The sequence below is a fragment of the Ptychodera flava genome, chromosome 4, assembly GCF_041260155.1.
Source record: "Ptychodera flava strain L36383 chromosome 4, AS_Pfla_20210202, whole genome shotgun sequence".
Lineage (NCBI taxonomy): Eukaryota > Metazoa > Hemichordata > Enteropneusta > Ptychoderidae > Ptychodera > Ptychodera flava.
Window position 1 is genome coordinate 30,131,496 of NC_091931.1, and position 27,581 is coordinate 30,159,076.

The 27,581-nt window shown below is 36.5% G+C and overlaps 1 protein-coding gene across 2 annotated transcripts; it reads left to right on the top strand.

Annotated features, from left to right (window-relative positions):
• Positions 1-1,383: 1,383 nt before the first annotated feature.
• LOC139131442 (uncharacterized) lies at positions 1,384-26,706 on the top strand. Of its 2 annotated transcripts, none has more exons than XM_070697481.1 (6): positions 1,384-1,455; positions 15,806-16,074; positions 17,578-17,773; positions 19,756-19,851; positions 23,041-23,168; positions 24,162-26,706. In XM_070697481.1, the coding sequence occupies exons 1-6, from the start codon at positions 1,389-1,391 to the stop codon at positions 24,495-24,497; spliced, it is 1,092 nt and encodes a 363-aa protein (XP_070553582.1). In that variant the 5' UTR covers positions 1,384-1,388; the 3' UTR covers positions 24,498-26,706. The 2 variants fall into 2 exon arrangements, with proteins under 2 accessions (XP_070553582.1, XP_070553583.1); XM_070697482.1 differs by lacking the exon at positions 24,162-26,706 and adding an exon at positions 23,917-24,137.
• Positions 26,707-27,581: the final 875 nt, after the last annotated feature.

Genomic DNA, 27,581 nt, shown 5'->3' on the forward strand with positions numbered 1-27,581 from the left:
AAGTGAATTAATATTTTTGTGAAATTCCAATATCATAGTTGTTGTTAACATCTTTACTTTCAAACACCCGATTCTGATCAAATACATTTACACCAGTAGTTAAACACTTATAAAAGCACAAATTTAGTTCGTTTAGTATTTTTTTTAATTATTCATAGTTTTCTCATAGACTGCCATGTATAAGTTAATTAACATTTACAAAACCCTATTCTGATCAAATACATTTTTATCATTTGTATCAGTTGCCAAGCAATTATAAAAGTACAGGTTTAGTTCGTTTAGTATTGCGTATTGCGTGTAAGAAATATGATTTTGAATGTCACCGAAAATTTGGCTCTACTATACATGTGTGTATTTTTCTTTAAAAAATCATTGTTTTCTGATAGACTGCCATTTATTAGTGAATCAACATTTATTACAGTGAAATTCCAAAATCAAATTTCTTTTACATATATGCACTTGTAACCACCCTAATATAATCAAGTGCATCTATGTCAATTATCCAAATTCTCTAAATTCACAAATATTGCAAGTTTCATATTTGGAAAAAAAATGTTCATAGTTTTTTCATAGACTCCATGTGTAGTGGATCAACGGTGTATGATTTTTGGTGAAATTCTAAGATCAAATTTCTTGTACTCTTATGTACTTGTAACCATTCTCTTTTAATTATGTACATTCATGTCAGTTATCCGATGTCTATAAATGCACATATGTTGTTAGTTATATATTGCAAAAACTTATTCATAGCTTTCTCATCGATTCCCATGTATAGTAGAGCAAAATTTTTGCTGACATTCCTATAAATCAAATTTCTTACACGCATATGCACTAGCCACTCTATTCTAATCAAGTACAATTATATCAATTAAAAAACATCTATAGATGAACAATATTGCCAGTTTTATATCTGAAAAAAATTGTTCATAGTTTCCTCATTGACTACCGGAGTGAATCAACCCCCTCCCAAAAACACTGGCCTTCCCCACCCCCAGTAATTTCTGTCTAGTCACTTACACAACTCAATCAGACTTTGCATTCACCATGCACCTAGCAATTTAAAATGTGAGCCACCAACCTGGCTAAGTTTGTAAAATGTGACCCTATCCCAATGGCAAGTTCGTAAAATGTGACCCTTGCCCCAATTCCACAGGCCCATCCTCTCGTAATAATTGAAGGCTCCCTTATTACAATGATAAGGTACACAAACAAATAAACAATACATGCAAATAACTGGGTGGGGAAATCCTTAGTTGCGCAGCAAATACAATTTCTGATAGTCCCCGCCTCCCAAAATAACTTTATTGATCACGGTTTTATACGAGAGTTGGCAGTCGTATGTATGACTCGTAGAGTTCAGCTATAAGTCATTGCACAATCGGAGCGACATGGCGACGGAGGCATTCGCCCTGTGTGCCTCGCTTTTTGCACTTCTACCTGTCGCCTCTATGTTAGGTAAGCTAATACCTATCCGTATTTCGCCAAGTTTTCAGCTTATAACCATATCCTTAGTCACAGCCAATATCTCTCTGTGAGCCTAGTGTCTTTCAAGTTTACCTCTTGAGCTGTGAATGGAGGAATATTGGCTGCATTGATAGCTCCAGGGTTACTTGCAAATAAGTCTTCTGGCCTGTCACTAGCGAGTTCAACTCACTGTGGTCCACTATTTAAACTGCGGATATAGAACTTTTATGTTTGTCTCATAACATTTGTGTGTTCCACGACAAGCTGATTGATTTCATTTTCACGTATAGGCTGAGGTGTCTGAGGTGATGTCATATATTGATATATTGAATATATATGCGCATCCTTAAAATCGACATGGATTTCCATTTGCTATACTTCTTTGGGGGAGAGGAGTTTCGTAACGCTCATCAAGCACTTCCCTGCAGCGTTTAACTCGCACCAATGCGAGAGCCTAGTTTTTCTCGTTGTTTTGGAATGGTTTTGAAATATGGTCCAAGGTCGTCCATTTCTATTTTCTAATATATGAGCCTAAGTTGTGTCCATAAGGCTTGAGCCCCTATTGGTTTTACTGGAGGTCAATATTCTTCTTCCTCTTCTTCTTCTTCAATATCTTTTTTGTCACTCTTGATCTCAGAAACCATTGAACGTAAACTTCTCAAACTTGCAGGGCTAATAAGTAACTATGAGTACTCGTGCATATCATCCTTAAAATTTTGATTGTTCACGTGACCTGGCGGCCTACATGATTTTCTAAAACATTTAAAATGGCTTCTCCTGATGATGGTGGGGTCACGTCAGTTTGAAATTTTTATATAGCAAGGATGACATAAGGTTTTAACAATTTGTAATTAAAATCGAATGCGGTCACGTGACCTTTGCCGCCTTATTGGATTTTCGAAAAATAACAGTTTAATATTTAAAAATCTTCTTCTCCAGAACCAACACAAGTTTATACTGAAATTTTACACGTAATATCTTACGTGTTGTGTCTTTCAAGTTTCCGAAAGGGACTTTGATCGGTCGCGTGGTTTAGCCGCCATATTGGATTTTGCCAAAATAACAATTTAAACATTAATAATCTTCACCAGAACCAAAGCACCGATTGAATCCAAATTTTGCTTGTATGATCCTTAGTGTGAGCACTTTGAAGTTTGCAAGTGGCATTTGGATCACCCCGCCAACGCTGCTTGCAGCTTTAATTTTCTTTGAGTTAATAGCAAGCTACGATGCCTTTAAGGAAGTGGTTATGAAGTCCGCGAAAATACCGCATATTCTGGCTTGATTCTATCTATAGCTCCAAGTCTGCGAAAATATAGCATTGTCTGGGTTGATTCACTGGAACAACACATCAAACACTTGCTGTTATCTTTGATACAATTGTTTTTCTTCGTTTGGTGCTATTTTACAACACATAATGGCGCCAGTTGCTCAGTATCGATTAGGTAAACTGGAACTTACGGGCCGGTCTTTGATATTCGAGTCACATCAAAATGCCATGATGGGAGATGCGGACAAAATGTGCTTTGTATTAAGGGATATAGTTGAGATGGAAAGTCCTCAAAGATGATTTTGCAGATGCTATTGTTAAAAGGATGGTATGTTAACACAAGAGGAATGCGATCGCACTGAGAACGGTTTGTTGACATTAACGCATCCTCCTGCGTTAGTGGTTCAACGCGCTGTTTGGCTTTGTCCACCACAGAGCGGGGATAACCCTGAGCCGAGAACCAAGTGCTTAGAGAGCGCTCAGTTATTATGGCCGGGATGGGCCGGCAACTTCTTTCTGTGCATCAGTCAAAATAAGTGAACCTCCCTTCCCATTGCACCAAAACATTGATGACCATCCTTTTAAGATGACGAAAACTTAATGACCCCCACATTGTTTGAGTAAAGCTGCATACACAAACACCTAGGGGTGCGATAGAATCCAAAAAAAGATTCTCAGATTTTTTTCAAATGACCCCCTTTACAAACTCACGAGATGTTAATGTTCAAATTTCCCCTTCTGACTTGCTATAATTTTGAAATTACCCCTCAAAGGGTATTGGACAGAAATTACAGGTGGATCGCAATATGTTTGCGCAAGCGTGTATGTGTGTACAAAATGTTGATATTTGGATTTAATTGATGATTAGCTGTTGATAATGATGATTCACTGTACATGGTCGTCTGTGAAAGCTATGCAACACTTTTTCAATACAAAACTAGCAATATCTATACATTTATAGACATTTTACAATTGAGATAAATGTACTTAATTTGAATAGGGTTGTTACAAGTATTATGTGTACAAAAAATTGACTTTAGAATTTCACCAAAAATGTTCATCCACTATACAAGGGGGTCTATGATAAAATTGTGATTAATTTTTTTCTGATGAAAAACTTGCTATACTTGTGCAAATACTGATGTTCGTTGATTAACATAATTGTACTTGATTAGAATATCAAAGGTGCATATTATGATATGAGGAATGAGGAAACTATGAATAATTTTCCCAGTACAAAAGTAAGCTAAATCTGAGTATTTATAAATGTTTGATAATTCATTTTAATGTACTTGATTTGACTAGGGTAGTTGCAAGTGGATGTGTGTACTTGATTTGACTAGGGTAGTTGCAAGTGGATGTGTGTGCCAGAAATTGGATTTTGGAATTTCACCGAAATGTAGATTAACTGTACATGGGAGGCTAAGAGGAAACTATAAATAATTTTTTCCAATACAAAACTAGCTAAATTTGTGTATTTACAGGCGTTCGATCATTCATTTTAAAGTACTTAGATAGACTAGGATGGTTAAAAATTGATATGTGTGCAAGAAATTGGAGTTTGGAATTTCACCGAAATGTTGATTCACAATACATTTGAGTCTATGACAAAACAATAATTTTTTACAATGCTAAACCAACTTAATCTGTGCTTTAAGCTGGCGGTAAAGGCTAGAGCGTCAGTTATAAACTTCAATAAAACTATTGAAATATAAAAGTAGTCAACATTCTCTGTGGAATAAAAAAAAACTAGACATTTGGGGTCATAGGCATTGCAGAGTTATAGCCCGTTGAAACTTCTGAAAAACTGACCAAATAAGAGGAAGTTGGGGAGTCCTTAGTGTATTAACTATGGTAGAGGTCCCCTAGCTTTTAAAAAATGTTTGAAAAGGGAAAGTCATTTTTTACTGTTTTTCAGGAAAGTTTGACAAGGCAGTGCTTGCATTCAGAATGCGTGACTGCTATTGTAAATGCATTTTTAGATTCTTTGAGTGTCAAAGAGGTGTCAGGTGTCAAAAGTGAGATTAACCAAAAAGACTGCTCTGTGACTTTAAACGAGGGGTGCAAATATGACTTGTTTTCAACATTTTTGACAGAATAACAGTTTTCCTACATAATTTTATGCCAATTTAATCCAACCTTTGAAATGAGATATGGACATGAAATTTTACAGCCTATTAACAAGGTTACAGATAAGATTTGTATGGCACAATTTTTCTGTATTTGAAGTACTTTTTGAAAAATCACATTTTGAAATTTTAAAGAATTTTTAATAATTTTTTGATATGTAAACCCATGTAAAATCATAAAAACAAATTTTATTTACAAATCCTGCCGTACAAATCTTACAATTAATAGTGTCAACATATTTATAACTATTTTAGTAATATTAATACTATCCGATTATTAAATTCAAATATGTAAAAAAATATGAAAAATTAAATTTTAATATTGACTGGTGTCATATTTCAAAATCGTGGCTACAAATATACAATTTTTATATTCTTTGAAGAAAGTATTAACTAAGGGAGTTATCCTGAAAATTTGAACTAAATATCTTGATTCTAACATTTGAAACTTGACATTAACTTTGAGAAAAGAATTCGTGCAAAAATAGCCTTTACCGCTACCTTAATAGGTGTTAAATATTTTCCCTGACAAAACTTGCCATATCTCTAATATGTAAGTAATAGTGATTGTTCATTGCCCTCCATGAGCTCGATGTACAGTAAGACAAGCCTCAGAAATGCCAAGTCAAGATGTTCTGTGACAGATAATCATACTTCTGTTCGGATTTACAGTAAAATGACTTCAGAGAATGAAATCATGCAGTAAATCATTTTACCTCTCAGAATATTTCTGAACACTGAAACTGCTTTTTGACAGGACGGGTACTTATCAAAATTAAGTGAACCCCCTTTGAGCTGTTCGAAAAACACATGACCCCCCCCCCCCCCGCGCTTGCAGTTTTCAAATTTAAGGTGAACCCCCTCTCGGATTTTGCCGGCCAACCTCCGGCCGTAATAACTGAACGCTCCCTAAGGAGATATTTTGATTATTTGCAAAGTTTCTCAGTGGACAGGCATGTATTCAATTGCTACAATAGTGGCCGTGAACGATAGGGAACTACTGGGGTTGCTAGCCAAGACCACATCTGCTTGCAGCGTTGCTTGGATAGTCGATCGAAGGCCCGAGATGGAAGTGTGAGGCCGAAGCTGAACCTCGGTGTATACTACATAGGCCGTGGCTAGAGGGGGTCTACGTGCACCCCCCACACAGGATAACAAACCTGTATTTTTCAGAAGCCTTGGGATCCTAGAATACGAAATGGAATTTTAACAGAAAAAATATAGGGATGGAATAGCTGTTATGGTCATGTTTTGAAGGGTACCGCAAAATCACGATTTTGCAACCCAATTGCATTTTCGTCAAATCTGTCTTCTTGTAAGTCATCTGCTGAGCTTATTTTTTAACATAACCTCACTTGTTTGGTACCATTAGAAAGGCAATTTATTCTTCTTTAAGATGATATATTGCAACATGCAATATATTCTACAGTTTTTGTGAAATATGACCAAAACTTACCCCATACCCCAAAGTTTAACATTGCAAATTACAGTAAATCTCAAATTATACCAATTTTTTAGCTAGGCAGAATAAAAAATGCAATTCTTTGTATGAAATTGGTTTTATTTGGTACAGGGACATGTCGGAAATATGAAATAGACTTTTAACAGAAAAAATATTGGGACTTTACAGCTGTAACAGTCAGATTTTGGAGGGAACCGCAATATCACAGTGTTGCAGATTTGCATGCATTTTTGTTAAATTTGTCTTCCTATAAGTCATCTGCTGAGCTTGTTTTTGAATATAATCTAACTTGTTAGGTATCATTAGAAAGATAATTCATTCTCTGTTAAGATAACATATTGTAACATGCAATATCTTGTACAGTATTCATGAAATATGACCAAAACTTACCCCATACCCCAAAGTTTACATTGACAATTGCAGTCATAGCTAAAATCGAATTCTACCATTTTTTAGCTAGACACAAAAAATCTGGCCATTTTTGCTATTCAATCTGTTTTATTTAGTACAACGACATGTCAAAAATATGAAATAAACTTTTAACAGAAAAAATATTGGGACTTTACAGCTGTAACAGTCAGATTTTGGAAGGTACGGCAATATCACAGTGTTGCAGATTTGCATGCATTTTTGTTAAATTTGTCTTCTATAAGTCATCTGCTGAGCTTGTTTTTGAACATAACCACACTTGTTAGGTATCATTAGAAAGATAATTTACTAGTCTTTGAAATGACATATTGTAACATGCACTATCCTGTATAGTATTCATGAAATATGACCAAAACTTACCCCATACCCCAAAGTTTACATTGAAAATTGCAGTCGTTAGCTAAAATCAAATTCTAACAATTTTTAGCTAGACACAAAAAATCTGGCCATTTTTGCTATTAAATCTGTTTCATTTGGTACAGGGATATGTCAGAAATATGAAATAGACTTTTAACAGAAAAAATATTGGAATTCTGTAGTTGTAACAGTCATATTTTGAAAGGTACGGCAAAATCTCCATATTCCTGACTTGCATGCATTTTTGTTGAAACTCTCTTCTTATAAGTCATCTGCTGAGGTTTTTATCGAATGTAATGTAAGTTGCTAGGTACGATTGAAAAGCTAATTTACTAGTCTTTAAAATGATGTATTGTTACATGCAATATCTTGTATAGTTTGTATGAAATATGACCAAAACTTACCCCATACCCTAAAGTTTACATCTAAAATTGCAGTCATAGCTAAAATCAAATTCTACCAATTTTTACTCAGACATAAAAAAATTGGGCAATGTTTGTATTAAATCTGTTTTATTTGGTACTGGGACATGTTAAGAATATGAAATAGACTTTTAACAGAAAAAATATTGGGATTCTATAGCTGTAACAGTCATATTTTTAAGGGTACAGCAAAATCTCAGTATTACTGACCCGCATGTGTTTTTGTTAAATCTGTCTTCCTATAAGTCGTCTGCTGAGCTTGTTATGATTATAACCTGGCTTGATTGGTATCATTAGAAAGGTAATTAAGTAGTGCTTTAAATGACATATTGTAATATGCAATATCTTGTATAGTTTTCATTAAATATGACAAAACTTTCCCCATACCCAAAGTGTATATCCAAAGATACTGTCATAGCTAACGTCAAATTCTACTGAGTTTTTACCTACACACAATAAAAACAGCAATGTTTTGTATTAAATCTGTTTTACTTGGTACTGAAACATGTTAGAAATATAAAGTAATATTTTACAGAAAAAATATTGGGATTTTATAGCTGTAACAGTCATTTTTTGAAGTATACTACAAAATCACAATATAGTTGACTCGCATGAGTTTTTGTTAAACCTGTCTTCTTGTAAGTTGTCTGCTGAGCTTATTTTTGAATACAACATGGTATGTTAGGTATCATTAAAAAGGTAATTTACTCGCCTTTAAAATGAAATATAGTAACATGCAATATCCTGTATAATTTTCATGACATATGACCAAAACTTACCCCATACCCCATGGTTTATATAGAAAGGACTGTAATAGCTAACATGATCAAATTCCACAAATTTTTAGCTAGACATGATAAAAAGGGCACTGTTTTGTTATTAAATCTGTTGTATTTGGTACTGGGTTATGTAAAAAATGTGAAATAGACTTTTAACAAAAAAATATTTGGATTGTATAGTTGTAACAGCCATATTTTGAAGGGTGACGCAAAATTGCAGTACCGCAGACTGGCACCTTTTTTGTTAAATTATTCTTCTTGTAAGTCATCTGCCGAGCTTATTTTGTAACATAACCTGGCTTGTGAGGTATCATTAGTAGGGCAATTTATTCGTCTTCAAGATGACCTATTGTAATATGCAATGGCCTTCACAGTTTCCTGAAATATGGTCAAATTTTACCCATACCCAAAAAATTATCTTAAATTCTTCCATTTTTTGCTACACATAATACAAAAGGCAATTCTTGTATGAAATCTGATTTGTTTGTTACAAATGTATGTCACAAGTATGAAATAAACTTTTAACGGGAAGATGATACTATTTAGTAGCCATTTGGATCATTTTTGGAGGGGGAAACCCATATATAGGAAATGTATGTGTTTCGACAAATTTGCCATGATACCTGGGTACCCTTCCAAATATGATCTAAAAGGCTACAAAATCATATCATGTTCCTGTTTAAAGTTAATTTCATATTTGTGACATACTTTTTTAACAAAATCACAGATTTCATAGGTTGCATACAGGCATTGCCCTTTGTATACAAAGTTAATAAATTGTAAACAAATGGTAGAGTTTCAGATTCGCTGTAATTTGCTTTGTAATTTTCAACGTAAACTTTGGGGTATGGGGTAAGTTTCGGTCATATTTCATGAATACTATACGAGACAGTGCATGTTGCAATATGTTATCGTAAAAAGAATAAATTACCTTTTCAATGGTACCTAACAAGTTAGATTATATTCAAAAACAAGCTCAGCAGATGTCTTAAAAGAAGACAGGTTTAACAAAAATGCATGCAAATCTGCAACACTGTGATATTGCGGTACCATTCAAAATATGACTGTTACAGCTGTAGAGTCCAAATATTTTTCTGTTAAAGTTTATTTCATATTTCTGACATGTCGTTGTACTAAATAAAACAGATTGAATAGCAAAAATGGCCAGATTTTTTGTGTCTAGCTAAAAAATTGGTAGAATTCGATTTTAGCTATGACTGCAATTGTCAATGTAAACTTTGGGGTATGGGGTAAGTTTTGGTCATATTTCATGAATACTGTACAAGATATTGCATGTTACAATATGTTATCTTAACAAAGAATAAATTATCTTTCTAATGATACCTAACAAGCTAGATTATATTCAAAAACAAGCTCAGCAGATGACTTATAAGAAGACAAATTTAACAAAGACATGCAATGCATGCAATCTCCAACACTGTGATATTGCGGTTCCCTCCAAAATCTGACTGTTACAGCTGTAAAGTCCCAATATTTTTTCTGTTAAAGTCTATTTCATATTTCTGATATGTCCTGTACCAAATAAAACAAATTTAATAGCAAAAATGGCAGATTTTTTGTGTCTAGCTAAAAAATTGGTAGAATTTGATTTTAGCTATGACTGCAATTGTCAATGTAAACTTTGGGGTATGGGGTAAGTTTTGGTCATATTTCATGAATACTGTACAAGATATTGCATGTTACAATATGTTATCTTAACGAAGAATAAATTACCTTTCCAATGGTACCTAACAAATTAGATTATATTCAAAAACAAGCTCAGCAGATGACTTATAGGAAGACAGGTTTAACAAAAATGCATGCAAATCTGCAACACTGTGATATTGCGGTACCCTTCAAAATATGACTGTTACAGCTGTAGAGACCCAATATTTTTTCTGTTAAAAGTCTATTTTATATTTCTGACATGTCCCTGTACCAAATAAAACAGATTTAATGGCAAAAATGGCCAGATTTTTTGTGTCTAGCTAAAAAATTGGTAGAATTCGATTTTAGCTATGACTGCAATTTTAAACGTAAACTTTGGGGTATGGGGTAAGTTTTGGTCATATTTCATACAAACTATACAAGATAGTGCATGTTACAATATGTTAATTTAAAGACTAGTAAATTATCTTTCTAATGATACCTAACAAGTTAGATTATATTCAAAAACAAGCTCAGCAGATGACTTATAGGAAGACAAATTTAACAAAAATGCTTGCAAATCTGCAACACTGTGATATTGCGGTTCCCTCCAAAATCTGACTGTTACAGCTGTAAAGTCCCAATATTTTTTCTGTTAAAAGTCTATTTCATATTTCTGACATATCCCTGTACCAAATAAAACAGATTTAATAGCAAAAATGGCCAGATTTTTTGTGTCTAGCTAAAAAATTGGTAGAATTTGATTTTAGCTATGACTGCAATTGTCAATGTAAACTTTGGGGTATGGGGTAAGTTTTGGTCATATTTCATGAATCCTATACAGGATAGTGCATGTTACAATATGTCATTTTAAAGACTAGTTAATTATCTTTCTAATGATACCTAACAAATTAGATTATATTCAAAAACAAGCTCAGCAGATGACTAATATGAAGACAGCTTTAACAAAAAGCATGCAAATCTGCAACATTGTAATATTGCGGTTCCCTTCAAAATATGATTGTTACAGCTGTAGAGACCCAATATTTTTTCTGTTAAAAGTCTATTTCATATTTCCGACATGTCCCTGTACCAAATAAAACCAATTTTATACAAAGAATTGGATTTTTTATTCTGCCTAGCTAAAAAATTGGTATAATTGAGATTTACTGTAATTTGCAATGTTAAACTTTGGGGTATGGGGTAAGTTTTGGTCATATTTCACAAAAACTGTAGAATATATTGCATGTTGCAATATATCATCTTAAAGAACATAAATTGCCTTTCTAATGGTACCAAATAAGTGAGGTTATGTTAAAAAATAAGCTCAGCAGATGACTTACAAGAAGACAAATTTGACGAAAATGCAACTGGGTTGCAAAATCGTGATTTTGCGGTACCCTTCAAAACATGACCATAACAGCTATTCCATCCCTATATTTTTCTGTTAAAATTCCATTTCGTATTCTAGGGATCCCAAGGCTTCTGAAAAATACAGGTTTGTTACCTGTGTGGGGGGTGCACGTAGACCCCCTCTAGCCCACGGACTATACTACAATAGTATGTCGTACTAATACATGTAATGTTCGACCTTCGGCCTCACTCATAGATCCCGATCCTTCGAACGACGACTTAAACAACGACGCACTGTCGTGAATTATATTACCATGCCCTGTCCGTCGCATTTTGATTGGTCGAGCTGAACTACGTGACTGATCACAAATACACAGTAATGGTTTGTTTACATGCCCGTGAATATGAATAATAGGATTAACAACTCAAAGTATCGTAATTTTATAGCTCAAACGTAAATCATAATCAATCACAAAATAAAATGGAGCACTTGTAGGTCAAGTTGAGATACTTTTTCTCAAAACATTTCCGGATTTGCCAATTTTTTATAGCGCACGTGACAGTGCGTCGCGTATTGCTCAGTTTCTGGGGCCCAGTTGTCGTTCGCTCCAGAAATTTTCGGAAATTTTGACGGTTTTCTTGGGTTCGCTGATAATATAATGGAAATAACAGACTCCGCTCTGACCATTAACGTTGTGGGCGCGGGCTAGAGGAAAGCCAAATTTACGGGCGAGGCGTTAATTTTTGGCTTTCCTCTCGCCCTTGCCCACAAATAAACGTTAATGGTCAGCGCGTCGCCCGTTATTTCTATACTATCGTGCTTGGCCAGCATTTTAGCAACAACGTGTCTTTGTCCCATATATTGCGAAAGCAAACGAAATACTGTTGTACGAAGAAACACTGGCAAGGGAGCAGATTTCTCGCAGACTCTTGTAAAAACAGAATCACATAAAAACAGAATTTCCACACGGTGAAAAATGAAACTTCAGCAAAGATCTTACCCTGCAATTTGCTGATGTCAAAAAATCAGCCAATGTTTGTAAGATCGCAATCGCGGTACAATGTTTTGTGAAATCTATTTACTTTTAATTACTGTATTGCTCAACAACACACTCAGGGAGTGTGGTTAGGCATGCAAATTACAAAACACAACAAACACTAGATGAAGCTGCTGCTGGAGGAGGAACCAAAGTACGAAAATAAATTTCGCCAGTGGTAGTTTATCTTTTGATCAATTCTGTTGTTTTTATAGTGGTACTCTATATCTCACACGTGCAGGTCACACGCGTACCGTACCAATTGATCTCAGACAACTGAGTTATTGTTGAAGAATGACCCTTAAATGAATAATGTCATTTGACCTTTAGTATAGGCAAGTCGAAGACTTTGATTCAGTGCTGGTGAAATGCTAAATAGGTATTACTATGTCAATCGCCCCTTGACAACGTAAATAACATGTGTCAACCAATATCTCCCGCCAAGAAGGGAGGGTCTCCGGGCTTTGCTCAAATTTAATCGGCAATCTCACAGCTCGAGCTCGCTGTCAAAAAATGTCTTCATATTTATATGTAGGCGTGTCAAGAGTATGCATTTCTACTCATTTATTGATCAATGATGTTGTCATCCTGTTTGAATGTCATAAAATTGGCGTCAATCTCGCTGCGATAGAGCGTGACTCGGTCATCGTGATTCACGTACACAAATCTGTTGATCGTTCTGAACAGCTAGCCCCAACCTCTACTCGCGATCGTCTACTAAAATATAAAGAACTAGAGAGCAATTGCAAGCAAAAGCGAAGTTCCAGAGACCAGAGCAGCGGAAGAAAAGAGAATGTGTGACGAAGATTGGAGCAGAATGAAAGAGTGCTTGGGATTTTAATATGCATGCACGTACCTATAGTGAGGGCTGAAGTTCGTAAAGCTACACAGATTGCAAATTCCTACATCTACGGTAAAAAACGCAACAGATACATACGGGGCGACAACGCACAAAAATGTATATCAGACAACATCGGACCTAGGCCGTTGAACTTGAAAACCGAGGCTACATGGCTACCCACTCAGCTCCGGAAAATCAAAAAAGAAAGCCTCGTATATGTATACAAATATCTTCGGCAAAACTTATAATAAAGTTATAAAACCCACTGTCAAAATGCGATCGCTCTCCGAAACGTCACAATATCTAAGCTCTTGAACGATAACGCACGGTCGCTATGCTTGATTCATCGCAATGCAAAAATTTAACATGTCCGCCAGACCAATCTAAACCAGTTTGGAAGGCGTATGACGTAACAGTATAGCGCCACATACGGCGGGTATTTAGAGAAAAATAAAAAGCAAAAAGCAACAAAAAACAAAACGAAAGAAAGCTAGAATTATTAATAGCTGAACGCAATTTGATATTTGTGCAATGGAAAATAAAAAAAATAAACAAACAAGAAATGCCCGTGAAACCCGTCCGAGCTGAGTGATGACGTCACAAGCATGTCGCAATGCATTCTGGGTAATAAAGGTAAAATTTGTATATAGCATGTTATATGGTAGTAATAGGAGAAATAGAGAAAGAAAGAAAGAATGAAAGAAAGTGAGCAAAAACTAACAGTTCCTGAGCTGGTCTCTGGAACTAAATATCGACATTTGTGTGCAAGATTTATCGTTTCACTCAGTTTAGACCTCATTTCGACCTGTTCAGAGTCGCATTTCAGTGAAACTTTCCGCTGAAGTTGATCGTCATTCAAACAACCATAACTTGATGCAAACGATCTGTCGCGCGTTGTGATAGCAGTGGCAGGCTGAAAGTGTGCATAAGAAAGATGGCGTCGTCAATATTTCAGGCACTCAGAACATTTGTATATGGAATATTGATGACAGGTGGGTCAGTAAGCCAGGTGAGGAAAATCTCAAAGAATCCATTTTTCTCTCTATTTCATGTAACTGTATATTTTTTATTTGCCATACTTATGCAAAGACGGAGTCATGTAAACAAACAAGATATAAATAAACTCAGAAATCCTAGTTGGAGTAATATTTACTCATTGGATGAAAATGCACAAAAAATTAAACATGTCAGTGTATTTTCACCCAAAATAGTGTATATTCAGAAAAAAATTGGTATTTTTTTTTACAAAATTCACAGATGAGATGTTCTTGGAGAATAATTTTGTTTTACAAATAATAAATGATGTAAAGAAACCCTAATCATGAAATGTCTGCCAGGATTTTTCAATATACGACATGGCAAAATGATGGAGATTTGTCACAAATCCCAAAATAAAAACTTGCATTTCGGAACTTTCAATTACGTAAATGTGCCGCTGGTCACCAAGTATGGCTGTTCCCCATGTAGTTCAATGGTGTACGGTGTAAAGAAGAGCATTTCTCGTCTAAAGCTTCTTTGGATGAAAATGCACACAAAATCAAAGTCTTGCATGCCTCAGGAATGCCTAAATTGAGGGGTCAAATGTAACTCAATGTTTTTCATTTGCAGCGTGACCCTTCGAATTTGTTTCTTTTATTCCATTATTGATGTATTCAAGTGATCTTCTCTCCAAACACCGAGAAAAATAAAACCGTATTTTATACACGTATACTTGATGTTTGGCCGCCATGACACCACGTCGTTAGAGCAGGAATTTCCCAGCATGCTTTGCAGTATTGTGATAATAGGAATCGCGGTCAGTCCGAAGACTGCAACATATGACATCTCTGAAATTCAGAAATGCTGAAAGGAAAATTCACAAAGGAACTAAAAAAAGAACTCCCAAACATTTTAAACACAAAAATGATGCTCTGCTACAAATAAAAATGATACTGTAAAAAGTCATCGTCTTGTATTGGTTTATAGTATACTTTTGTTGCACTGAATAGAAATCAATTGCAAGATGACCTTTTCCGAAAGAGTTTTAGCCCTTGGATAAATAGATGATCATGGGAAATTGTTGGTTAGGGGTAATCCACCTTGAGTTAACCCGTACGCAGTAGAATCGCCTTTGGTTGACTTTGTTTTTGTTTTTTTGGGGGGGGGGTGTTTTGTAGATACGGCATCCCATCTGTAGAACGCTGGAACCAATCTTCATTATGTAATGGATGGTGGGTTTTTTCTTTTGGGCTTTCCACATCTTTTTCAACATCTGGACCTGCTAGGATTATGTAAATTTGTAAACATTACGGGAGAGCTCCATTAACTTAGGAATACCTAATTTCACAGACCTGCCTTTCCTACAATGGCACTACAATGGCACCAGCTGGATAAGATAAACATAACAATGGAACATTCACACCTTGGGGGAATTAAAAGTCTTCTGTTTGTCACCCGAGTTGGTGAGGCAAGGACCCGGGTTTCAGGTACCATGCAAGTTAATGCAGTCTTTCCCTAATGAACTGTCAAATGTGGGCCCAACCGTCTTCAGTCTTGCCGGCACGACGAATGATTTCCTCAATCCCTTAAGTATTTTCCCTTTCACAGGACAGAAACTCTATTCCTCTTTCTTTTAGAATTGGCTGGAATACCGGATGACCAGTTCCACCACATCAAGAATTACATCGCAGGCAAGGAGTCTGAATCGAAGCTTTATGAGCGAGCCCTCAGAAGGACCGATCCTCGAAGTTCAACAACAGAATTGATCATAGGCTATCGCTTCAGATTTCAGAAGGCCAACGCGCGGAGTGTTTTCGCCAGTGCGCTTGGTGATACTCGCGATTTCGACAACGTAAGGTCCGGGAGAGAACAATTGAATGATGCTCAAATTGACGCTTTGTTTGAGGTAAGAGTTTTCCATCCTTGTCATTTAGACACACATTGAAATTTCTTTGATATAAAGAAAATGAAAAAGGACACTGTGTTGTGCCAGACGTAGCCAAGTTACCATTTATTGTTATCAGCTTGACAATTGAATACCTTAACCTGCGTAGGCCGAGGTCCAAACTCGCCTCTGAGTCGTAAAGGCGCAATCAATCACAGAACGTTGACAGTGCATTGTAGAGCGTTGACCGGGCGAGATATTTGTTAGTCTGAACAATGGCATAAAAACCTCGTTGCCTTGACTATTGTGTAAACAAAGGCAAACAAAGACAAGTGGATACTCAACTTAATTGAATTTTCTGGCACGGACTTCAGAGACTGCTATAAAAGTGATGACTATTAGCAATTATTGGCAAATTATTGGCGAAGTTTAGGTCTGAAGGGGACGACTTGCAGAACATATGCAAGTGTCGATAGGGACTTCACTAATCAAATATAAATTGCTGTTATTTCATCAAATTAATACATACGATGCCGACCACAAATTTCACCATAGAGAAAGGAAAGATGTTTCTACAAAGGGGCCGAGTTTAGATCGGGGAAGAGCGGGCTTACTTGTATATGCTATTTCGACTATATTGATCGCCAATTCGCCATGCTAACTATATGTGCTATGGGTTTCACCAAGCACCGTAATTTTTTATTGTGTTTTGAAATTGTTATTTTTCAAAAAATGTCAGAAGTACTTTCTTCGAATTTGTTACAGGGATGCTCCAATCATCAATTTCGCCGTCGGTTTTTCATACATCAAACTTCCGGGGGTGGGGCTCAAGGTCAAATACACTGAGTGTAATTTGCTGTTCGCATTTTTCAATTATCCACGACCCTTACGGATCAGTGAAACCAGCCACCGGTCGGAATTCGATAAATTATTCGCAAAAACGTTTGACATGTAATATTTTAAGGTAATCTGTAAAAACTAAACCTTGGAGAAAGTGAAAGATGTTGGCAACTGCCTTCCTACTACGATTTAAATTGTTTCCTTATTTCCAATCAACCATCGACGCGATTGATTGTCCAAACTTCCACCAGAAAACTCGCCGCTTTCCATCTTCGCATTATGAACCTCTCACTATACCCTCTCCCTGCCGCCTGTGACCCTTCCAGTCGGCAAGCCTGTACCTCTATTTGAATTGTACTCTGCAGAATGGTAGCCATGGGCTTCTTCTAAGTCGCTCTTCCGCTCATAATAAAATAATCATCTCCATTCCTTTCCAATGCACTTGCTCATGTATATACGAGAGACTGATTTTCAACACCCCTCTTCAGTGAAACAAACTTGATCAACTACCTCCGTATCCCGTATCACTTTCTTTTGTCTCTTTTGAATTGTAAACTAACTGTAAACTTAATCCGTCTTATTGATTAGCGAGATGTCTTTAATAATTTAAAACTAATATCGTGTATTGTAATTAGTTTCATCATTAGTGTCATTCAGGTCACTATGTTTTCACCTTTTTTGCAGGCTGATCTGCCCAACTACATCAGCGAAACGAGGGACAAGGCCAGCAATTTTGACGCCTTTCCTGTCAGTATCAAGGCGGCGCTCGTGGACTCCCTGTTTACGAATTATTCAACTGATTATATGTGGGGCTTGATCAACAGCGGCAAAAACTGGGTGGCGATCAGTGCCAACTTTACTCACGACCCGGCGTACCCAGGTAGGACATTCTTTTGAGTGTATTAGGGGATTTTACGGCTTATCCTGGCATAAACATAATATACATACTCGAGGTGCATATATAAGATGACAATTCTAAAGGAGGGCAGAGTAACATTTATTAATCTATTAAAGGGCCAGTACTGCAAACTTTTGATGATTTTTTTATTATTTTGTTGTCAACGTCAACCGTAATTTCATGTTCGACTCCCCAAAGTATGTTGATATATATAATATTCAGCTTGTCAACTCAGCCTGTACATTTGTAAACTGCGTTCTTGCCGTTAACAAGTGAATTATGGTCCATACTAGAATTCAAATTTAAACAATAACAGCGCAAAGACGCAATTTCAAGTTGATAAGCTAAATAGTGGATGTTTCAAATTCTTTTGGGAGTAGAGTAAAAACTTGTAATTGCCGTACACAATAGAAATGATGAAAACATCGCTTAAGGTAGCATAAAACTGGTCCTTTAATCAGATGAATAAGTCAACGCCTTACAACATGTCGACAATTGTTCATCCACAATTGACGTCAACGACAACCAAAATATTAAGGAGGAAGTAAAAGGTTACAGGACTGTGTGGGTACAATAGGGGGATTACTAATGACGCATCATTTGCATAAACTGTACCGGATGGAGATGTGAGCAAGGTTCTGGGTCAGTATAAATAACTGGATCGACACCCGAATCAGCGTTCAACCGCTTTATTCACTAGAACTCCACAACACTAACTAGTACTGAACGGTAACATCTAGAACGTGAGAAAAGTATCCATTTTTGGCAGGATACCGCAACATCACAAACTCGATGTGATTGGCTATGAATACTGAAAGCTGATTGGCTATCATAGTTCAAAGTCTGAATCCGCACAACAAGTCCACGAAAAACTTTCATCTCCCACATAAACTGGGCGGGAGTTTTTGAATTCTCATAACATCGCTTTGACCGTCTGATAAATTTGAATAATCGTGATGGGCACTTCGTGACATATGCAAAGAGGGATCAAATGGTCTTACAGGGAACACATTTTGAAACACATGCGTTGTCGGACAAAAAACGGAACATTGTTTCAGTTTATTTTTACTCTAGGCGTTATATATTCACAGACATCATGTGCAAGATTCAATGACAATGAACGCCTGAAACATGGCAAAATTATGGGATTCTTGGAAGAAACAGGGCACGTCCGATCAGTAGCGTGGCTTTTTCACATTTGCATAGATTTACGATAATCCGGCTTTAGGGGAGGCTCCTGTTCAAAGACTACTTCATTTACAATCGAATAAAAAGGTGTTCGCAATTCTGTTTCTAAAACATGTTTTGTTCGTTAAAAAATCCCTTTGTTATACTGTTGTAAAATTCTCGGGGATTTATTGTTATCAATTAATCATAATCTATTTCGTATGTTGTTTGTCGGGATTGAAAATAAGGATCAGAGCAGTACCAGTAAATATACATATTTCAAAATATTTATTTTTCTGTGTATACGTCAGAGTTTCTTGGCCCACTCCGCGAAACACGAGGAAAGATATAAAGTTTATGAAGAGGCCTGTATTAGCTGTTGAGGCATCGCTGTTGTTGATTATCGATTTTCTGTACAAGAAGCACTTTAGCTAAGTTTTTAAAGCGCAGCACATGCTGTTTGCGCAAACTTAGTATTTGAGAGTACATCCCTAGGAGTGGTCATTACACATAAAAATAAACAAGGAACAAACACTGAAAAATCGTGAGATCACACCTGCGTCTACTGAGGTTTTTACACTAATGGGAAGCCTGTGTACATCATCCTATTATAGATTAATGTGATTAAAACCTTAGGCTGTGGTGTTTTGTTTGAAATGCCCTTGACTCAAACGGCTTTTTACACTTGCTGGTATTTTGTTTTTGATAAAGCCGAAACTTTTTGCCTTCGTGACTCATGACTATATATAGCTTCTGATGTTTCCCCCGGATTGAATAACATTTTTTTTCTTATTCAGACGTACAATCAAGGGTTCAAGGTGATTGTGAACTGATGATGGACTACGCCAGAACGTTAAACCAGGCCAACTCGACCTATCACCCTTGTAACGATAGTAAGTCTGTTTCAAGTAAACACCCCAGATTGTATAACACAATCTGTTTTGTACGATGTTTCATCTTCAAAGGTCATGACACTTTCAGTATAGGAGGAATAAAGACTTTTCCAGACATAGACTGTGATTTCAAACGATTTAGCTTAAATATATACATAATTGGTTTATTTCCCGATTTTAAAAAGTACATTACATAACACATGAAATCGAGCGGGAGAAAGTAATAAGTAGAGGGTAAATGGGTACGAACGTTTTTATTTGTTTACTCATTTATTTGTTACATCGTTTATTTATTTGTTTAGTTTTTGTTATATTTATAATACGGTACAAAACCATATCAAAATCTGCACTCCAGGGATCGTTTATGGTGAACAGACATCGTTACAAGATAACCTTCGGTGACAACAAGTTAGTTAAAATAAGTAGCAAACTATGCGGACATAACATAGACTTCGATTTAAAACTCAAACCAGAAACATTAACATTTTGCAAACTTTGATGAAAAGTGACGATAGTGCCGCAGAGTGCGATTAAGAAATGGGTTCATGGTAAGTTTGATTTTGCTGCCAATTTTACAGAATGTTCCTTTATTTGATCGACGGGCAATATGCAAATTGAATGTGGTTGGCAACAGATTTACATGTAAGTAGATATGTGTCTTTGAGAAATGCATGGTAAATGAAATTTTACAGAAATGTCTCCACATATCTTCATTCCATGTTATACCATAGGATATGGCCCCTCAGGACATAGTGGGATGACCCACGTATGTGCTAAATGTGGACCTTCGCTTTTATTGTGATTACGCAACTAAAAATAGTCCGTACGTTTTGATTGTATTTTTATGTGGTATTGAACCTCGGGCTCTATGATTTCTGTACGAAAGGTTCTTGTATCATTATCTATTGATTTTTGCTGGTCCAAGGTTGAATCAGTTCAGTCAAGGCAGGCGCGCCGGTATTTTACCCAAGGTTTGGCGGGTGTAATGCGGCGAGGAAAACTTAGCAATGATATGACTTTTATGATGGCCGGTGTCCGGGAAAGTCGGTGTGAGTGGAAGTCTACACAAAATCCGAACCATCAGCGGAATCGTGTGATGAAATTGCATTCAAAAGGGACACAAGAAAAGCTGGATATTAACTGACATTATTTGAGCTAATCTTCTGGAGATCCCGACGTGAAGAGGTAATTCATCTACTCTTTTAAATGACAAGTCTGCTGCACTGGAACGAAGCGTGCGAGATTGGCGAAGCGACCACACTTTTAGGACACCAATTGCGGAGTTCCGAAGATTAGGGCTGCTCGCACAGGTTTCTCAACTCTGACGCTTCATGTATTGAAATCTGTAAGTACGATTCGATCGATGCAAGTCGCATGAAAATTGGACTCGATCTGATAAAACTACGGCCATTTTCAATTCTCTGGACTGAGCATGAGTAACGCAACGAGCCGCCGAAATCCACTACGCCGACGTCTGAACTGACGAGAGATCATTTTACGAGCATGATTACTCGACCATGTAAGTGATTTGTCATTCACAGGACTGATAAACGCTTTGTTGTTGAGCTTTACTTCACCTTTGAAGGAACTCTGAGCATTATCTACAAGCGAATTCCCCAATTGAACTCGTTCGTAGTAGCGAATCACGTGTAATGTATATGGGTTATTGCCGAGACGTGTTTTCCCGACTTTATTCCCATTAAACACGCTACTGAGATGGTGGATACTTGCTGAATCGATGCGGAATAATTATTGACACTTTGATATCAGTTTTCATCGACGCTCGAAAACTCACTTCGTTTGATTCAAGAAGCCACTCGACGTAACTCGGTTGTTTGTCAGACAACGCCCTCATCAGTTAAAGTCAATAGTTTCTCTCGTTTGTTTATGAGCTAAATATTGGTGTTTGCGCTGACCTTATGTGATACGCCATCTACGTTAGGTATTAACTTTTGAACGACGCCTGAAGTGACTTTTTGCAGGTAAATTACGCCCATTTTTTTCCAGAAACCTATACCCTGGGAGAAATGCTAAGGCGTAACTGTGTTATTATTGTTACTACATAGGTGTTTAAGGAACTACTGCAACGGACACTGCTGTTTGTATGACAAACGTACAGCCTTTGATCTGATTTGTTTGGCAAGTGAAAGGTCAACGAGTGGTAACAGCTGAACATTGTAACCATATGTGTTACTTGTTCTCAACGTTACGGACTAGTTTTTAGATAACTTTTCACACTTCAATCATGATCTTGTAATACTCAGACATATTGAGTACTTAAACTGTCAGTATCATTTGTCCAATCCCTACACTCGTCTTGGTATATTTCTACGCAACCGCATTTGCTACAAATTCCACGACCCAACTCACATGAATGAGTTTGGTGATTGCCCTTTTGAATTTGCTCTAACACGGCTAGCCAGTGAACCGCACCGAAGTAAATTGAGGGTAACATAACCATGGCACAAATATTCAGTAAAAGATGCTCAGGACAGCGTCTAATTTGTCTGGTAGCAAGCCCTCTACGAGTGCAGTTCAAACTTGAGGCTTATTCAAGTTTGGATATAAAATGTTTTGCAGACTCTCCATAAGAAGAGCATTTGCAAACAAACCTTCTTCAAAAATCAAATATATAGTTAATTTGGTCACCATAAAATTTATGGTACAAAGACAAAAGTTACCAAAAATATCTCGATTTTTGAAATGGCCACTATCACTGCGTCAACTCTGCAGGGAAAATGAAATTTCCGATTTTCACAATGCTTCAAATGAATGTCCGCGAGCAGTATATACCAGTGAAGTATTGTAAACATATGTGACGCTGAGTATCTGACCTCAAGGTGCATTCTGCCTTTAATTAACGGTTGGATAAATCAGAACTAATTCTGTTCTTGATTGGAAGGATTACTTTGAATTTTGCATTTGTTGGCATTGTTGCATAGCCCACAAAGGTACTTTCACGATTAATTAAGGAAAATGCCCATGAACGTACTCCCATCATCAAAGAAGAAGAAAACACTTCCACATAGAAGATCATTCTGCTACGTTGAAAAGAAACATTTTCGAATATAATATCCAAATGAACATTGGTTTCAAGATTATTCTTGGGCTAATTATTGTTCAAAGAGCGCCGACACTGCGTCAACTTGAACTCAAATACTTAATCCTATCTTTCTATATTTCTTTCAGGTTTGATGTTTCCATTTGGCACCCCTGTTGGGGATAGTGTTCTTGATCGTAACGACGATGGTAACTCGGGTGAGATCTTCATTTCAATTCCTTTCCCATTCTACGATCACAACCATTATTCTACCTGGGTGAGTATCGTAATCAACATGCGTTCAATTTACTAAAAAATGCACTTTTGATCCGTTTGCCCCGTCATTGCATTGCAATATTTCCTGGACTATCCATCGTTTTTATGATAATACCAAATTTCGCAACACTGATTTACTTGAATTAGTGCGTGAAAAGATATTCCATGGCTACGTTTTGAACGCCCAGGACATAATGAGAACGAAGTTTCGTTCCACGTGAGCAGTGTGATACAAAACTGGTCGGCAGAACTAAAATATAGTTGGTGTGTATGTACAGAGACTATTAAATGTATCTATTTTTCTCAGTTACCACTTTTGACTTCAAGGCCCTTAGGGTCACATCTTTTCAGTTGTAACACTCCCTACATGGAGCAGAATGGTTATTTAGCTGCCATATATCACTTCATTCAAAAGAGAAAGAGCTCTCATTCCTCTCCGTATGACAAAATGAAACCTTTACTGATATAGAAAGACTGGGTTAGCCCAGTTCAATGGGTTATTATTGTAACCTATTCAGTTCTGAAAGAAATATCTTTAGAATCTTGTCTTCGCATTTAATTAGAAAGTTCTTAAACATATCAGGGCGTTAAAATCCATGACATTATTCAACCAACCATTTTTTTCACCCTGAAATCAAAGAACGGCAATGGAAATGGAGGTAAATTTCATTATTCAGTTCACATGATCTTGTAGATTAAAACTGGACAAAATTTCAATCTTTGGTATGTTTTCCTGCCCTGTATTTCAGAATTACGAATCACGGATATCTTTATAGACCAGTCTTGTTTTTGATCGATAAATGAAAGTAGGAATTATGAATCGGCTAAAATTCCACCAAAAAGCAAGATGTTGGTACTACTTCTGACTACCCTCAACGACGTTAAAGACGACAAGTCAACTCCCCTGGCACAGTGTTGACATCATATTGAAATCGGACACTAGAAATTGGCTCAACGTGAGTTTAACTTGCTGTATGTACTTACTATTTTAAAGGTCAACACAAACGGCGTGTTATCGTTCATAAGGGAGATTACGAAATTCAATCCCGCCCCATTTCCTCTCGACAAAGACGAGTACGGTCGCATGGTGGCGCCATTCTGGGCTGACGCAGACACCAGGAATGACGGTGGCGAAGTCTACTACAGGCAAATCACTGATCCAGATGATGTTTTACTATTTCATGCCACCGAAGAAATTCATCGAGTTTTCCCGACGAATTTCGTCGCGACCTGGGCCTTCGTTGCAACTTGGGATAATGTCGCTTTCTTCGGCGCGAGCGACATCGGAAAGGCAAAGGTATGTCTGAACTTTAAAATTCAATCCCTCTAAAAATTCTCCAATACAATATTTCTGTTTCTTTTCATTGCAGATATGCCTGAAGAAGCATAAGTTAAGAATGAAGCGGTTTTATTGTAAAAATTACATACACAGACAGAAATAATCAGAGGCGTTTGGCACTGATAAGTCAAATGTCTAGGCAGTTGAAAATCCCACGGAGCCCTCAGACTAGCATTACGAGTACAACCAAAGAAACGTTCGAGTTACATGCTATTTTGATTCTTGATGATTCACTTACAGACTGAATCTGTTATAAGTCACTCAGAGCATATTTTTAATCATCTTAGTTGTTATCTCTCCTGTTCATGATTTTTCCATTATAATATTTTTCTGGTGATTTTTTGTTGTTGAAAATTGTTCGCTATTTTTGGTTTATAAGCAGCGTTTTTATACCAGGGGTCGAAATTAGTGGTAGTCCCGCGTCCACAGACTACCAACTTTTCTCAGGGGCTACCAAAGTCCATATTTTGGTAGCCCACACGGACTTCAAAATGAGACCTAAAATTCAGTCAGTACTTGGCATGCAATGCCCGCTCGGCCACTTTGGGATGCAGTAAAACCATGGATGTATTTTTGTACATCCATGTAGTCCGTGGGTTGGAGGGGCCTACCGTGCACCCCGCACATCTCTACTACATGGGATTTTTTTGTTCTTTAGGACCTGCTGAACAAGAAAAAAGATGTTAACATTGATTATTTTGGGATGCACTACCTATCTGGGCTGATTTTTGTTTTGCATGTACCGCGAAAAATGGCGAAAATGGGTAGGGGTACTATATCCTCCCCTACATTGAGTAAACTAGCAGGAAATAACACACATCTTACACTTTTAGAAAGTATACTGCTCTATATGAGAGAAAATAAACTTTAGCAAAATAAATTTGTGTACATCGAATAAGACGACTTTAAAATGAATTCTTTTGCTAATTTTGAAATTTTTTACTCAAAATACCATGTAACAATTGTGATTTACTTTTTACGAAGCAAAATTTTGACAGTTTTTTGTGTTTACATTATTTATTCCCACATATTAAACAAGAAAATAAGTGTTAACATTGGATATTTAATAATACACTACTTCTCTGGAGTCAAAATTGAATTGCGTGTATCGGTATGAGGTGCGCAAAAGCTGGGAGTAGAGGTACAACATTCCTTCCCTGATGAAGTAAACTGGCTTTAAATGTCATATACCATATAGTTTTAGAAAGCTTAGATACTGGTCTTTTCTAAAATGCATAAGTTTTTAGCAAACAAATATGACGTCATAGAATTGGATGACTTTTAATCGATTTTTCTGGTAATTCAGTATTTTTAACCGGAAGAAAATATGATAAATATGGTTTCCTTCCAATTAAGCAAATAAAATGGATTTATGGATGTTATTTACTTATTGCAATGTGCTGGAGAAGAAAATAAATGTCAAAAGTGGGTATTTTTCATGCAGTATTGTCTCTGGTCACAAAACTTACCAGTTTTGCTATGCTGGTTCATCGTGAATGAGCATTTTATTCGTATGCAATGGACTAATGCACAGCTATAAAAAGAAGACTTTATACGTGTAAATGTAGTCTTATTGTCATTTAATTCTTGAAGTAATATAAACTGTTGATGACTGTCTATTTTTATAAATGTACTTTTTCAATACTTTTCTGTAAAAAAATTTTGGTAAGACGTATTTTGACAATTTTCTGTGCCTCCTTGTCTTGCTGATACGGCAAGTATTACTAACAATCCATGAGGCAGTTGGCTGGAGGGGGGGTCTACGTCCACTCCCCCCCCCCCCCGAATAATAAACCTGTATGTTTAGAAGCCTTTGGATCCCTAGAATACGAAATGGAAGTTTAACAGAAAAATATAGCTCAATAGCTGTTAGCGTCATGTTTTGAAGGGTACTGGAAAATCACGATTTTGCGACCCACACGCATTTTTTGTCAAATATGACTTCTTGTAAGTCATTTGCTGAGCCTTACTCTTTAACATGGCCTGACTTGTCGGGTATCATTAGAAAGGCAATTTATTGTTCTTTGAAATGCTTTACTGAAATAGACAATATCTTCTATAGTTTTCATGATATAGGACAAAAACTTACCCCTCACCCCACAGTTTTATGTTATTATTATTATTATTATTATTATTATTATTATTATTTATTTCTTAAAAGCGCACTCCACTTCGTCTCAGTGCTCTGTACATTCTACAATAAAAGGAGGGTAATTAAAATCACAGATTACAAAACATACTATAACAATCTCTAAAAAGACAAGTTTTCAAGTTTAAATGAGTCAATTGAAAACTCTAGGACAGAAACATCTAAAGACAGATCATTCCATAAAATCGGGGCAGCCACTGAAAAAGCCCTAAGACCATAGTTTGTAGTAGTGTACCTTGTATCATGCCTAGTTAAAAGAACTTTATTCGACGAGCGAAGATTGCGATGAGGTACTTGGATATCTATCAATGACTTAAGGTAATCTGGACAGTTCCCAATGAGTATTTTGAAAGTAAGGAGGTTAATTTTGAACTTAATCCTTTCCCTTACTGGCAACCAATGAAGTCTAAATAATACAGGTGTAATATGTTCAAATTTCTTTGTACGAGTAACCAATCGTGCTGCAGCATTTTGTACAGACTGAATTTTGTCGAGGTGACAATTTTGAATACCATAAAGAAGACCGTTACAATAGTCTAATTTCGATGTGACAAAAGCAAGGACCAATTTCTCTGTCGTATTTGCATCAATCAAGGAACGAATTTTGCCTAATTTATACAAGGCAAAAAAGGCCGATTTACATAAGTTATTTACATGACTAGACATAAAACCGTCAGAGTCAAGTAACACTCCTAGGTTTCTAAGTGATGTTGATGGAATGATATCACATGAGCCGACGCTCAAAGATTCAAGTTTTGTGCTATCCTTGCGAAAACGTGATGAAAATTGTATGACTTCGTCTTATTATCATTTAAAAACAACATATTTGACGTCATCCGTTGACGAATATTCGCTACACACTGTTCAAGATCTAACCTAACGTCCTCAGGACTCTTACAAACAACATAAATCTGGGAATCGTCTGC

What these genes read in the sequence shown, in the direction of transcription:
- LOC139131442 (XM_070697481.1), top strand. Translation starts at nt 1,389, where the DNA reads ATGGCGACGGAGGCATTCGCCCTGTGTGCCTCGCTTTTTGCACTTCTA. An exon ending in AAATTGACGCTTTGTTTGAG is followed by an intron (nt 16,075 to 17,577) that starts GTAAGAGTTTTC and finishes CCTTTTTTGCAG; the next exon opens with GCTGATCTGCCCAACTACAT. An exon ending in ACAACCATTATTCTACCTGG is followed by an intron (nt 23,169 to 24,161) that starts GTGAGTATCGTA and finishes ACTATTTTAAAG; the next exon opens with GTCAACACAAACGGCGTGTT.